Source organism: Lampetra fluviatilis, chromosome 2 (assembly GCF_964198595.1).
Source record: "Lampetra fluviatilis chromosome 2, kcLamFluv1.1, whole genome shotgun sequence".
Taxonomy (NCBI): Eukaryota; Metazoa; Chordata; class Hyperoartia; order Petromyzontiformes; family Petromyzontidae; genus Lampetra; species Lampetra fluviatilis.
Genome location: NC_136276.1, coordinates 9,466,141 through 9,482,116, shown reverse-complemented (window position 1 = coordinate 9,482,116; position 15,976 = coordinate 9,466,141). Strand labels below are relative to the sequence as shown.

General features: G+C 41.9%; 1 protein-coding gene across 1 annotated transcript; it reads left to right on the top strand.

Annotated features, from left to right (window-relative positions):
• The first annotated feature begins 307 nt into the window (after positions 1-307).
• Positions 308-15,547, top strand: LOC144941904 (protein mono-ADP-ribosyltransferase PARP14-like). Its single transcript, XM_078868411.1, has 17 exons — positions 308-400; positions 449-563; positions 2,780-2,874; positions 2,994-3,051; positions 3,165-5,014; positions 6,461-6,700; positions 8,735-8,956; positions 9,065-9,104; positions 9,308-9,403; positions 9,740-9,859; positions 9,965-10,027; positions 11,607-11,783; positions 12,241-12,432; positions 13,259-13,594; positions 14,433-14,572; positions 14,692-14,863; positions 15,232-15,547. Exons 1-17 carry the CDS (start codon positions 308-310, stop codon positions 15,519-15,521), a joined length of 4,299 nt encoding a protein of 1,432 aa, XP_078724537.1. The 3' UTR covers positions 15,522-15,547.
• The last annotated feature ends 429 nt before the right edge of the window (positions 15,548-15,976 follow it).

Below are 15,976 nucleotides of genomic sequence, written 5' to 3'. Positions count from 1 at the left end.
CACCCCCCTCGCCTCCAACACGACTCCCCCCCCACCCCCTCGCCCCCCCACCCCCCTCGCCCCCAACACGACTCCCCCCCCCACCCCCTCGCCCCCAACACAACTCACACCCCCCTCGCCCCCCACCCCCCTCGCCCCCCCCCGCGCCCCTCGCCCCCAACACGACTAACAACCCCTCCACCCCTCTCACCCCCAACACGACTCCCACCCCCCCCTACCCCCCACCCCCAACACGACTCGCCCCCTACCCCCCTCGCCAAATCCTCTGCCACCTCTCGCGCCGTCGCGCATGTGACACAACCACGGAATGGCCGCACGTGGCCCCGAGCGCCGTCGTCGTCGTCGCTCTCCTCCTCCTCCTCCCGGCGTTACCCGAGACTCAAGTTGCTCCGACCTCGCCGCCGGTCCTCCTGGGCAGCAGGTCCAGGCCTCGCCCGCCATGGAGAAGTCGCCCGCCATGGAGAAGTCGCCCCCGGACGGGACGACGCCGGCGACGTCGCTCCTCAAGAGGCGCCGCGACGAGCCGGGGCCGAGTGCGCGGAAGAGGAGGACGGCCACCGCTGGTGGGGAGCGTGGAGAGCACCAGGGCGCCGCAGGGGTTCAGTCGATTTGAGAGGGTGGTGGTTATGGCACGGTCAGGGAGGGAGACGCGGTCAGGGTGGACAGGCATAGATAGAAGAAGACGAGCAGCTACGACGGTTGTGGAGGAATCGTCCATCTGTTGTAGGCCTCGGGGTGCGGTGAACATTGCCGACTCCATGTGGAGAGGGCCCAGTGGGACAGGAAGAGGCAAGGGCTGGGTAGTTAAGTTGGTTAGTAGCTGGGTAGTTAATTTGGTTAGTAGTTAGGTAGTTGAGCTGGTTGGTAGTTGGGTAGTTAAGTGGGTTAGTAGCTGGGTAGTTAAGTTGGTTGGTAGCTGGGTAGTTAAGTTGGTTGTTGGGTAGTTAAGTTGGTTAGTAGTTGGGTAGTTAAGCTGGTTAGTAGCTGGGTGGTTAAGTTGGTTAGTAGTTGGGTAGTTAAGTTGGTTAATAACGGCTCACGAATGTCTGGGATGAGCAACGGGTGTCGTAATGGACGTTGGTGGAGGGGCATGGTCGAAGCGAGGATGAAGGAGAGAAATGACTGAGGTTTGTGGCATGAGCTGGGGCAAGGAAGGTGGCCAAGTGGCAAGTTGCTGAGGTCGCAAGGCCGGGATCGGTGTGTGTAGTAGGAATCCGATGAGCTAGAAAGCTCTTAGATATGTACAATAGGGGCGGGCGGCTCGGGACGTGACGACAACGAACGATGCATAGACACGGTATGGAAAAGGTAAAGCTGAAACTTGTTCTTATTTCACCAGGTAAGGCCCAGCCCACCTGAGCTTTATAGCTGTCGCTTTATTGAGAAGCGATCTGGTCAATAATAACAACCACAAATTGATAGCTTCGACGAAGTGGCTTTTAACACGTGGACATTTATAGCGGGAAAAAAACCTCTAAATCATCCAAACGCGCGTTGATTCTAAATGTGTGGAGTGATGGGATGGGGGGGAAACCCCCGGCGTTAAGGGAGAGGGCAACAAGAACGGGGCCAGACTCGTGGCCTCGAATGTTGGTGGCGCCATTTCGTTCTCGTGGTTTCCACGTGGCCTGCGATTGACGATGCGTGGCGACGGACAGGAGCGAGCGAGAGGGGCCTTCTTCCTTCAATCCAGTTAGGGATTGCGCATGGAGGATGATGAAGATGACCATCATCATGATGAAATAACCATTATCATGACGATGACCATAATCATGACGATGACCATAATCATGACGAAGACCATCATCATGAAAATGGCCATCATCATGAGTGCCACCAGGGTGGTGTGAAATGTTATCTCCGTCGTCTGGGTATGCAGGAGGCCTTTGGGTTTGATCCCAACCCTGACACTTGTATATTTGGAGTCCGCGTCTCTCTCTCACTCCCCATCCCACACCGATAATCGACATCACGCGTTTAAGAGTATTTTGGCTGCTGTAAATTTCCACGCGATAAGCCACTTCGTTGAGCTATCATTTGTGGCCAGGTCTCTTCTGAAAAATATCGACACATTATAGCTCAGTGGGCTCTGCTTGGTAAAATAACAACGTGTATTCATATTCTTGGGTCTTTTTGTTAGTTTTTGTTGTTTTATTTGAACCTATCTACGTGACGTTACCGAAAGACCCAAGAATATGAATTCCTGCAGTCACGAAAGCTTTAAGTCAAGATGTTAAAGTGTATTCGTTATGATGATGAAGATTAGGGATTGGATTGCAAGTACAAGCTGCTCGTCTGGACCTCGATAAGTGTGCTGGTGGTGGTGTTGTCGGTAGTAAATTAACTGCAGTTGAATGTGTTTTTATCACCATGCTGTGGTGTAAATGTTGAAGTTATGAACTGAGAGCCAGATGATGCCAAATCACTTTTGCATAACATTCGTGAAGCAACATGCGAGTTAAGGTATTTTTTAAAAAGTAAGGTGTAACAACTTAAAAACGTACTTCCACTGTATAACAATCTTTTAAAATTACAGTCCTTTTAAACAACTTTTAGCAATTTCTTTACATTGTGAATACAGTATCTTGAGTGTATTACGGTGAGGCGTTGGATACCTGCCGTGTTCAGGGCTTTCAAACGAAAACATACAGCAGTCGATGTGGACAGCACAGTTTTGTTGGCTTTTTATGGTCTGGTTGATGTACTATACATCATGTAGTGTTAAGAAAACCATGATTTGAAAGCTATGCCCCGTTGTCAATCTTGTTTGCGATGTAAGTGTCAGAGTATATACCAGTCAAGCGAGGTGATGGTGCCCATTTCACGTGTTGCGGTGACGCTCCAAAAGCAAAACATAATTGTGGCCAAATCAAGGTGAGTACTGCACAGTGTACTCATCTTTTCCATATAAATCTTGGTAATGCATTAATTAGTACATTAACTTCAGAATGAAGTACATTGTAATAGTTTGTTCGTGTTTTTTACTTAAACAGCAAAATGCAAACAGTACTTGCAAGCGTTGGAATAAGAGACGTTCAAAGTGTTCAGCAGGTAAGATCAAGCGTAATAACTGGCACACCAAGCCATATAATGTATTATTGGCCTATGTGAACATTGCAACTTGGGTTCTAATATAATTTTTTTTATTGTTTTTTACTCTCCAGGTATTGAGTGCCCTGTAAACAATCTAAAAGATGAATTGGCACACCTGCGTGTGGATGAATTTGAGGAATCCATAAATTTACCTCTCATAGCGGTAAGTTCTGAAATTTACTTAAAAGGCGAAGGGAGAAGAAATACCACTGGTGTCCATTGTGAAACTCGGACACAAAATGCCTGTGAACGTGCCAGTGACACGGGTATTGAAACTGGAACTTTCACTTACCACCGAGAGGACCATATCAACACCGAGGTCTTTCTTGAGATCCAGATATTTGATATATTGCAATTACTAGACATCGAAGAAAAACTTAAGATTAAATTTCCCAAGATTTCGTTATACATTAATAAAGAAAAGTGTTCAGTGATGATGTGTGGAACACCAGATGGTGTGAATGAAGTTGAAATGGCTCTTAAAATGGAAGTATCAAACCTGAAAAACATTCACTTGAACGTGTCCAACATGATGATGACCTTCTTGGGTGGCTTAGATATGGATGACTTTTGCAAAACCTATTTCCATGAAAAACACATTAATGCCAAATGTATTATTGATGGGCAGAGCGTCATTATCCTTACAACTCAAGAACATGCGCAAATGGCAGAAGATCAGATGAAAAATATTCTGCGAGAGGTCCATTTTTTGATTCCACAAAATTCAAAACATGCCACAACAACTCCAAAATGGAGACACTTTATTGAAGAGATCAAAGGCACAAATAGTACTTTCAAGGGTGTTCTAAGTGAAGTTTTTGATGGAGTTGGTTTCTGTAGTGAAGTGGTCTTGGTAGGGTTTGAGGCCTATGTGAAAAGGGTATTCAATATGTTAGAACATTTTTGCAACATTAATGCATATACTGAGAGGCATGTTCCTGTAACCTCTCTCGAAGTAATTGAATATTTAGACAGTATTACAAATTTTTCTGAAAACCCAATTTTCCAAAACAACTTGCAGGTTAACAAGCAAGAAACAGGTTATTTAATTTCAGGTCATCCAGATAGTGTAAATGCAGTGGAGCATTATTTAAAAAATTTGATTGTCAATGTCTTTGTCGAGAAACTAGACATTAGTTCACCAGGAGCTTTAAAAATAGCACAGAAAGAGGAGAAAAGAGTCCATGACATTTGCCAGGACAAAAATTGTCTACTGAAAATGGGAATATCTATCAACAAAAGTTCCTTATGCTTAGGGCAAGATCTTGAGTGCATTAAATTGCTGTCTGCTGGTCGTATTGTATACATTTACACTGGGAACATATTGGTCCATTGTGTTGATGCCATTGTGAATTCAAGCAACATTTATTTGAAGCACATTGTGGGCCTTGCCAAGGCAATAAGTGATGCGGCTGGTCCTGATGTTCAAAGAGAATGTGACGAACACATCCGTATTTGGGGAGAATTGACGGCAGGGGATACTGTCGTGACAAGTGCTGGTAGACTTCCATGCAAGAACATTATACATGCCGTGGTACCTTGCTGGAGTGAACATATGAAGGCTCAGAGGCTTGACTCCCTTAGGAAAGCAGTAGCTAGCTGCCTGGAAATTGGAGAACGTGAAGAATATAACTCTGTTGCCTTTCCAAATCTTGGTGCCGGAATGTATGGCATTCCTCTCGGTGTTTACTCAGACATCGTGGTTGAAGTCATCATCCAACATTGTAATAAAACCAAGAACGTGGAAAACAAGCTGAAAAGTTTTCATATTGTTGACATTGATCAGAAGGTTTCTCAAGCCTTTAAGTCTGCTTTTGAGAATAATTACAGTTTTGTCCAGCCCATCAGTCCAATACGCACAATGACAACGAAAAAAGGAATGAAAATCTCCATTGTGGCTGGCAACTTGGAACAGGATGTGGTATGTTTTTGCAATTTTTAATACATAACATTTTTACATTCGGGTGGAGTGATTGTTGTAGTGGTTGGTGTACTGCATTGAATCTTGCAATTTTGATTATTTCCAACCATGACTATAACATGAGTGGTGCGAGTGATATCTGAACCGATCTTGGTCTCCGCTCCACCACCATGCACTGACCAGCATGGTGAAGTGTCGTCAAACTACCATGACATGGCATGAGAATACTGTCGCAAACAGTGGATTGACAAAATAACTAAATAATTATTGAAACATTGCTTTGGTATGTAATGATCAAATATTGTATTGTCTGAATCATGAGTATATTTGGATGCACTTCATTAAAAAAATCGGTGGTATTTGAATGAAACCCTACAAAATAGAGTACATAAATTATGTTCTGAGCATAGCACATCACATATGAATGTGGTGTTAATGCCTATTGACCATTGGAACCTCCTTTACCAGTAGCAAAATATAATAGTGTTTTTTACCCTTTTTTCTGGCAACAAAACTGACACCTTTTTTTACAAGGAGTCATGTTTGCATTGACCACAATACCTGCGGTCGAAATGCAACCAAAAACACGACTCTGATAATGTATGCACTGTCCTTGAAATTGATTGGTCTACACCCGAGACAGCTTTTCTTAGAGCCAAAAGGGGCGTCATCTGGTCCAACACCATGTGAGACTAGGCTCATTAAAGGTGCGTCATCTGGTCCAACACCATGTGAAACTAGGCTCTAAGAAAAGCTGTCTCGGGTGTGGACCAATCATTTTCATGGACGGTGCATACATTATCAGAGTCGTGTTTTTTTTAATTCCGACCGCAGGTATTGTGGTCAATGCAAACATGACTCCTTGTAAAAAAAGGTGTCAGTTTTGTTGCCAGATAAAAGGGTAAGAAACCAATTATCAATTCCTATTGAGTTTTGCAGCAAGACACTATTTGCTGTTTAATATTGTTTATTCCTGAGTAAAAAAGTATTTCGTTTTACTTAAGTTTTTTCCTGATTGTGTAATTTCTTGAGAGAAAGTATCTATTCGGACCTTTTGCAGAGCAGTGGAATTCGCCATGTGAGAGCATGGCCCACAGATGCAAATATCAAAGAACTGTCTGAAATGCCTTCAAATGACCTCTGGTCGACACTAGTGGGGGCTTTACTTTCCCACCCATTCTGCCACAGATCGATGTTGTAACAGTTTAACCTATATTTGTTATTCATTTAACTGAAATATTGTCTAATTAAGTGCAGAACCTAATTTATGTTTTTTGTTGTCGTTAGTAACCAGGCTGTGGCCATCAAATCAACTCGCTAGACTTGAGGATCCATCATAGGCACTGCCTGTATTTGATACCAGGATTCTCAGCAGTGCCAGCCAAGTGCACTGACCTCACTCAAGTCACCCCATCCTTTGCTGTATTTTTTACTTTTTTATTGCAGTCGGATGTGCTCGTCAACATTGTGGATCGCAGCATGTGCCTTAATTGTGGTGTGGTGTCAAAGGCACTACTGAAACAGGCTGGGCCAGAGATGCAAGCCATGGTCACTCTGCAAAGCCAAGGCAAAGATGTCACAGATGGACAGATTGTTGAAACGGACACATTTGGCTGCAACTTGGCCTGCAAAAAAGTCTACCACACAGTGCTACCGCAGGTTAACTCCGAAAACCAAACATCGCAGGTGTGTGATGCTTTTTCAATAAGTTTACCTTTTTTAACCCAGTGCAGTAAATATTGAATTCCTAATCTTTCAAGATTAAGAAAATATTCTTCTAGACAAGATTGCAAACAAAAATCGTATAATCCTAATTTGTTTTTGTGAAAAAAAGTGCACAAGTGATAGATTTCATGGTATAGGTGTAATTTCCATTCAAAAGAGTACAGAAGATGCCAAAAATGTACGATCTAATCGTGAAGCTCTATCTTATTCATAGGTTATTGGTTTGCAACTGTTCCTAAAATCCATGCACACTGGTGAATTAAAATCACTTCTATGGACCGCATAGCACGATCTGTAGACGTGGGTGTGCGTAACACGGAGCTGCAGGGAAACGCGGAGGAAAGGTGTTTTGGATCTACACAGACTAGCGGATGTGATTTGTTTGTAAATGATTTCTGCATTTTTCAAGTCTTAACAAAATTAAAAAATCCTTTTTATCTTAGAGCCACGTGGCAGATTTGCACCATTTGGGTCTTTAAAAAAACCTGTGAACTCAAAACACGCAGGTTTTTCATTAATTAATGTATCCACTCGTCTGTGCCGTCCTTCCCCTATACTCTGCAAAGTAACGGAATTGCCTTTTCCCCCTCAGTGCGTGGGGCAACGAGTCTGTGAAAATTAGTTTTTTCATTACAGGCAGTCCTCGGCTTGCGAACACCCACACTTAGGAACCAACTTCCATGAAATGTATATATTTTTTCACATTGACGTGACCTCGCACTTGCAAACTGAACCACGGAACTATTTTGTTCAGTGGAGTGATCCTCTGTGAGATGTATGGAGTCAGCCTCGCGCTTCGAGTGTGAATGTGAGGGGGGAGCGGTCGTGTAGCTGTTAAGCGCTCTGCACAAACGAAAGCGCCTACCCGAGTTCGAATCCCGCTCATGGCCAACACCAGTGACCATTATCTGAACCGGTCATGGGCCTCCCCTAGGTCGACTTGGCCTCAAATTAGTACCTGGTATGGTATGTAAACATTGTCACTGGGGAGACAAAGGCGACTGGGCGTAGTGCTGTACCACTCACCCCCTCGTGTGCCATTCTGGCCTCCATAGGCGCTGCTTGCAAACGGCACTTGCCCCAACAGCCTGTTCAGGCCATATATGGGATCCTTGGTGTTTGTGTGCAATTTTGGTGAATAATTGTCACCACAATTGCAAGACCGCATCAGGACTTGTGATAAGTGAAAATAAAATAGTTTTTTTCTATTTATTTTACTTAATATTTTATTTACTGTATAGTATTTGTTTAACATTACATGCAAATGTACAATATTTCTTATGAGTTTAACAATGCTTCCCTTTCAACTAACAAATTTCATTACTATACTCTTTGGTTCTTTCGGTAAAGTCATGTAGGTAGAAAAATTAAATAAAAATAATAATATCATGACGCTTCGATTGCAACACAAGCGGTCGTCCTCGGGCGGAAAAAAAGACCACCTGCTTGCCCTTGGCCACATATATAACCTCTTGTTGCAGAGCTCTCTCGCTGCTTCAGCAGTTCCACTGCTGGATTATTATTTTCCACCTGAGGATGACCGCTTGTGTTGCGATCGAAACGTCGTGATTTTTTTTTTCTACCTACGTAACTTTACCGAAAGAACCAAGAGTATGGATTCCTGCAGTCACGAAAGCTTCGAAACATTTAATTACTGACCGTATGGGCAATTAAATACAGTATATTATTGTGTTCTGACTTGCGAACGAGTCTCATGAACGAATTGTGGTCGTAAGTTTACTGCCCTATTTGGTCGAACCTTCGCAGCGAACTGCCATTTACAGAATCCATGATTTGGTGCCTTCATATCGTCGCAGAGTAATGTTTACGTACTTATGTTTGGAAAAACATGCAATACAAAAAAACGATTGGCCAAAGATATTGTGGGATCTTTTTAACGTTTCCACCTATTTAGAGTTTAAGTTAATTGAGTTTTTAAATGGGTTATGAAAATTGCTAAATCGAAAATGCTAATTTTGTGCTGTACTCTGGCAGGTTGTTAGTAAAATTATGAAAAATTGTTTGGCGATTGCTGGAACTGCAAGCTTTCGGAGCATCTCTGTGCCTGTCCTGGGCATGTGGAACCTGGGGTATGATGTGAAATCCGTGGCAGAGAGCATGTTCAGTGAGGCTGTCGCGTTCAGCAATGCCAGTGATGGTACAACATTGCAAGAAGTGCGGTTTGTATTAAATTCTCTTAAAGAACGCACCATGAAGGTAAGTTCAGTCGTAAATTGGTATGCATTGTATACATTCTCATTTTATTTGTGCTCTTTAAAAAGTTATTTGAAACATGTTTTGAAGTGAACAATTTTTGTTTGCTAGGTGTTTGATGCTGAGATGGATGACTACCCCAGCAAATCAGGTTTTGTCTACATTCTGTATATAAAATGCAACTACGTGTTCAGTTAATCTTTTATGCATTAATGTGGTAAATGGGTCCATTCTGAATGATATAACAGTTTACACAGCGATTTAGGAATTGTTCAACAATGCATTATAACGCATGTATGTAGCACACTGCTATTTGTGTTGTAATAACCATTTCTGTCGACATACTTTAAACAGTGACCATGAAGAAAAGGAAGTCTGCTCGTATCTCTGTTGCACTGAAAAACAAGGAGACGGCTTTCAGGTGTTCCCTTGGCCCATCATTTGACTCGGGCAAGTCAGAATTGAGTGCTTTAAAATGTCACGTGAGAATGTGTCTGTTCAAGGCTGTGCTGCGTGTCTCTCAAATGCTTTTTTTGGGGTGTTCCATGTGTAGTTTGGTAAGATGCCTAACGTGTTGTGCTCCACCTGCAGGGAGCTTCAGTTGTTAAATGAGCTTCAGCACGAAAACACATGGGGGATCTAATAATGGCCACCGTTAGGTTTTGTGGACTCATTGTCGAAGCTTTTTGAACGCCAGTGTGAGGTAAAGCAAGTTTATGTGCGTTGTTCATTTTAACTTGCACAAGTGTCTTGTTTGATTTGTTTATGCAAAAATAAAACCCACAGGCAACCCTGTAACTAGGAGCATGAATGGGGTTTTGGTGGAGGTCAAGCATGGAGATATCATACACGAGACTTCATATGCGATAGTCAACATCACCTCCGAAACATCTGGCAGAGCAAACGGTTGGTGTAGCACCCCACTAACCTGTTTGCGCTCCACGCTTTTGGAAAATCTAGCTCTGCCGTTCTTTACTCCTTGAAAAAAAATATATTTGTTTTCTTGTACAGGGATCACCGATTCAATCATGAAAGCAGCTGGCTGGGTGGCAGAAAAAAAATCGAATCTTTGGAGTAAGGAATATTTTTTTTGTATGCACAAGTACACGTATCGTTTTGATTTTATTTCAGTAAACTTAAACATACACACTTATAAGCATATACGTGTAAAAGGTTTCCGTTTTATTCCAGTTATAAAGTAACATTGGTCCTCGAAGCTGATTGATCACTGAATTTATATTTTAGTTGAAAAAACAATCCTTATGTATGCAGAGAAGCATAACTTAGACTCTTTGGTTCTTTCGGTAAAGTCACGTAGATATAAAATAAAATTAATCACGACGTTTCGATCGCAACACAAGCGGTCGGCCTCAGGCGGTAAAAATATAATCCAGCAGTGGAACTGCGGAAATAGCGAGAGAGCAGTTAAAACAAGAGGCTATATATGTGGCGATGGGCAAGCAAGCAAGCAAGCGGGGTCTGAGCTGGAAAGGAATTCCACCCCCGGACGCAAGCGCGTCAGTTGTGTTAATGGGGGATTAGGGAGAGAGGGATTAGGGAGGGAGATTAGCATGAATGAGTTTCTGTCGCCGCATAAGAGTATCGTGCCCACATATGCGCACAACAGCAGTGTTAATGAGAGATTAGCACCATGAGAGTGCAATCCAAAGAGAGAGACAGAGAATCGGAAATAACAGCTGACATAGGCAGGTAGGATGGAAACGTCACAGTTAAGACTTGGTTAATAACGTCCTTCCAATGATTGCTCAGTTTATACCCATCTTCTCGGTTGAAGTTGTGTCTGTGTCTATATATCTGGATGGCTTCATGAACAAATTTCTGAAGGTAGCCGGTAGGTTTTCAGAGTACCTCCGTCTTGGAAAAATCCATTTCGTGTGAGCCCACAGCGTTTAAAACAATGATCAGCAACGGCAGAGGTATTGGTCCTACCGTGTTTCGTCTTATTATAAATACTTTTTTTTGGTAGGCCTTGCAATGGATATTTGGGCAGTTCTTTAAATGAGTATTTTACATGTGGAAGTAAACTGCCATACTCAGAGAAACCCCACACACAGGGGGATAACACTCCAATATCTGCACAGATGGCTTCAAGAATCAATTGTGCTGCCCTATTCTATCCACTTTGTAGCTGGGCTGTGGTGACGCATGCCTGCAATCCAGCGCTGGTGGTGCAGGTTGGTGGATTACACAAATGTTGCAAAACTGCCTTCCCAATTTGGTGTTAAGATAGATTATTCTGGATTATGGGAAGGCGGTACAGCAAATGTGGACTAATATTCTGTCCCATCTATTTGAGATTGAATGTTGCCTCCTTGCATGCGTGGTTTTTTTGCGGGTGCTCCGGCTTCCTCCCACACGCATAAATACGAGTTGTCTGAAAACATCTCGATATAAGAAAAATACCATGCAGGACGCTGCTGAAAAGCAGTGCTTTGGAATTGGTGTAGCTTCTTGGGTAAATAGGTAATGATTTTTGTTTGGGAGTTCAAATATGCATGATCCACCAACCATTATCTCTAGAATGCTGGATAGCAGGCATTCACCATCAGAGCCAGCAAGAAAGGTACTGTATTTTTTTTGTTATTCTACTAAGGCATTGAAAAAATACCATTGACAACTTTGTTATACTCAGGCCAAATTGCAAACAAACCGTTGGTGGTCACAAGTGGAGGAGCACTGCATTGCAAACACATCATTCACGTGGCGAACCCAAGCAGTCCTCAGAAGCTCAAAGCCTGTGTGACCAAAGTGCTGCGTATATGTGAGAAGAGGAGTGTGCCCTTCATCTCCTTCCCTGCCATTGGAACAGGTATGTGCAGCCTGTGTAATAGTTGTGTAGTATTTGCACAGTAAGAACTTGTCTTAACTATGTCGTCATATAAATTCAGCATTCTAATTATGTTCAGTTGCAGAGAGCAGTGTTACAGTTATGCGTGTTTACATGTAGTTCATCCAGCAAGGCAGTATTTTCTATAGGGACTTGCCAAACTATGGAATCTGATGAAAACTGGACAATGATATTCACTAGACACTGACGACATAAAAAAAAACTGGATGATTAAAATCATAATTCATTGCAGACCGGTGTCCAAATGGTAATGTACAATGAGTGCATCTAAGTGAATTTAATTACTTGTATGCACAATCTTCCAAACTGCATACCATTGTCTTACAAAGCTTCACTTTATATGGCACAGGTATCTTAAAGTATTTTATAATGAAAATATTAACGTTAAGATGTTGTGCTATGTACATTTCTGTTACAGGAAAAATGGGCCTCAACCCAGCTGTGGTAGCAGATAAGATGTTAGGTGCCATCGAACAGTACTCTAAATCTTGCAAGAAGGGCTCCGCTCTTTGTGGCGTACGGATCGTCATCCTCAGGAAGGAGATGCTGCACATTTTCCAGGAATCTCTGCTTGATTGGCAGCAGTCTACGAGTCTGCCTTCATTAGAAGGTAAACTGTATTAGAATCGCATGAATGTTTGAATCGCACGAATTGTTAATATTTAATTAGCTTGTTCTGACAAGGTTGTGCATGTATAAATAAGGTCTGCAAAATGCATGGTTTGGGTACCGCCATTGCAGGTTATAAAGGTTATGGGGCTACATAGTGCACAGCATAGGGGGAAGAGCAGCAAAATAAAGTCGCACGTAACGTAAGTATTGACTAGAAAGACAAGTGTTTCATTGTACGCATTTCACTAGTTGATAACGTTTAAATGCTGTTGAACAAATCGCCCAGAATGTGCCTGATCTTGAAAGCCAGATGAAGGGGGTGTCGATTGCTTTGATGGGCCCACTACCTATAAGCACCCACAATGCATAGCAGGTGGTGATCGGCTGTGGGCTATGTGGTGGGCAGCATAGAGAAGGGTACCACATTCCATTGTACTGTATTTCTACGCTCCCATAACCTCGACTTGCCAAGCTTCACTGATCAGTTTGGTTAGTTTGGTCAAATAACCCCCACAACCCAAATGGTACATGAAGGCCCTCTTCTTGCAGTGGATTGACAAAAGAGCTTTACATGTGCATATTTGATCGGCATGATTGAGAAGTGGGCCATTTAACTTGGCTCCAAATCTGTTTATTTGCAGTCCAAGAAAGAAAGGTTTTCAAGGACATGTTTCGCATTCAATATTGAGTTACACTTTGAAAGTAGATTTTACTTTCCTATTTAAATTGACATTGTCTTGTCTTCATTAATTGCGCAAAAGTTGAAACTTAAAAATGTAATAACTTTGTCACGGGTCAAACATCGATTCTGTACATCTCTACAGAAAGCCCGAGTTCTGTCATGGAAACAAGACCAAGGGACATGAATTCCAGGTTTGCAGTTCATCCAGCTCACCTGCACATTTATGGCAAATCCTGGCAGAACGTGTCGGAAGCTGCAAGAGAAGTGACGGATATCATCAAGGGAAACCTAACGTGTGTCATAGTAGAGCTGAAAGATGTGACCTTACGGCCCAAGCATTACAGGGAGCTTGAGAGCATGGAGATTAGCCTGGGTGTTCGCATCACGGCCGCACCCACCCACCTCTCTGTGGAGGGGACCAAAGACGACGTGCCGATGGCAAAACTTCACATCTTGCTTTTGCTGCAAGAAGCCAAAGGTATCTTATTTAACAATTTTCTCATTTACATGCTCATTGTAACTTTGCTATGACAGTTACTTGTAATACGGCTCATCTTGTGAGATATGTATAAGCAGGTTTGAGCCTGGATACTGCTGAGATGGGTGACCATATAACAAGTCGTTTAAGGATGCTGTGGGACAATGTTGCTAGTCGGGTGCGATGCAGAACAAAAATAATTGTATTCTACGATGCTCCAACTTCTTCTCCTCATCTTCTGTTACTGGATAGCATTTTGAAGTATGACATGGGAAGGCCATCATAAAAGTGTTTTGAAAAGAGGGCTTTACATTTATTTTCGTATTTAATAGCCCTTGCAAAGGATCTTCAGTGTATTTGTCTCCCTAGTGATAGTCAAGGAATGTTGATTCTGTTTTACTTTAGCTTAAGTTTATTGCATTGTCTATAAGTTTACTGTTTTTTTTTCTCATTCATTCTTACCTGATGACGGTTGCTTGTGTTGCAATCGAAACGTCCTATTATATTATTATTAGATTTTTTATTTTACGTGACTTTACTGAAAGAACCAAAGAGTAATTCCTGCAGTCACGAAAGCTTCGAATCTAGTTTATTCTACTGTTTGCAAGTGTTACATGTTTTTAAACCTGTTTCTGTTGTGTGCATGCACTATACAATTCACAACAATGGGAGGAGGTGTGTCAAAGGGACCATTGGAGAGTTTTTATTTTATATGGGAGGCAGTGGTTAGTATGAGATTAGAGCAGAGGGGAAGTACATTTTAAGGTTCTCTGAAAGTTTTCAGCATAAATTGGTGCCATCTTAAACTATTAATTGAAATCGAGTCTCTATTTTTCAGAAAACAACATTCCAGTGCACTGGGATGACATGGGTCAGGAAAGATTTGCAATGGTCCCACTTGTTTCAGCAACACCTGAATATAAAGATATTTCTGACCTCTTCAACAAAAATGGACAATTTAACTACAGAATTGCAAAGGTGAAACATCTATGTATATCTATTTCAATAAAATGTGTTTGTATTTTTAGAAAGCATTGCCACATTTGGTGTTTAAGTGTAATTAATGTGTGTCCATGTGAATGTAAATTGTGTTTTAGATTGAAAGGATTCAGAATATAAACCTGTGGCAAGGTTATCAGCTGCAAAAGAAAATAATCACCGACGAAATAAAGATGGATACAGAGCGACTGCTTTACCATGGAACATCCCATGACGTCTGCAACAACATTAGCCGCAATGGTTTTGACCGTGGCTATTGCGGCAAAAACGGTAGTTATGACTCGCGGGTGTTTGAGGAACTGGACAATGAAATCTAATATTCTTTAGTCGAACTTAAAATCAAGCAATTAAAATGTGTAGTTTTATTTTTACATTTACAAGTATTGCTGCGATTAAGAATTTCAATTAAAAAAATTAATGTTAAATTTGACGACAAATTTTTCAAATATGGTACAGCAAATTTCTATTAGATTTTGTTTAGTCTGCGGGAGTTAGATTTAAATTGTAATGGAAAATCGCACTTTAAGTATATAAATAGTTTTTTTAAGGAAACCTAACTTTAAGTGAATCTCAAAACTTGTTGACAATACATGTATCTTGTATTTACTAAAATGTTTTTTTCTCGCTCATTTTTTCAGCCTGGGCATTTGGAAAGGGGACCTACTTTGCGATAGATCCCGAATACTCTGCCAATGACCTGTTCTCGGTGCCAGACGCCACTGGGCTGAAGATGGTGTTCCGTGCACGCGTGGTCACTGGAGACTACTGTGTAGGGATTCCCAGCCTGAACACACGTCCCAGAAAGCCTGGCCAAGACCCCAGCTGCCTGTACAACAGCTCCGTCAACTGTGCAGTCGACCCAAAAATCTTCTCTATATTTCATGATTGTCAAGCGTACCCAGAGTACTTGATCACATTGAAAGGATGATTCCACCCAATTTAGTGGTGTATATCATTAATGTACATGTTCTGTCGCTGCATTAGCTTGTTTTTGGCATGCAAAACCCCATTTAACTCTAAACATGCTAATTTGATAAGATTTTGATCTATTAAAAAGTTTGATTCTGGTACGAGAATTAATATACTGTTTGGTTATTAGAGTTTTGTTCATTGTTCGGAGCACGTAATTGGTTACATTTTAGTACACATACAATAACTGCAATGTTTGTCCATTTTTTGTATGCGTTTAAAGTCGAGCCTTAAACATAAGGATGCCTTTTATTTCAGTCCAGGACAAGTCGTTTATTGAATATAGGCAATGGCGTTTATTTGATCACAATAAACTTTGTTTGGCCTAATAGGTCATGGCCATGATCTCGGATCATTGAGACCTATGTTCTAAAACCACAGGTTCAAGGTTCTCGTGGTTATTGAATGTTGCAT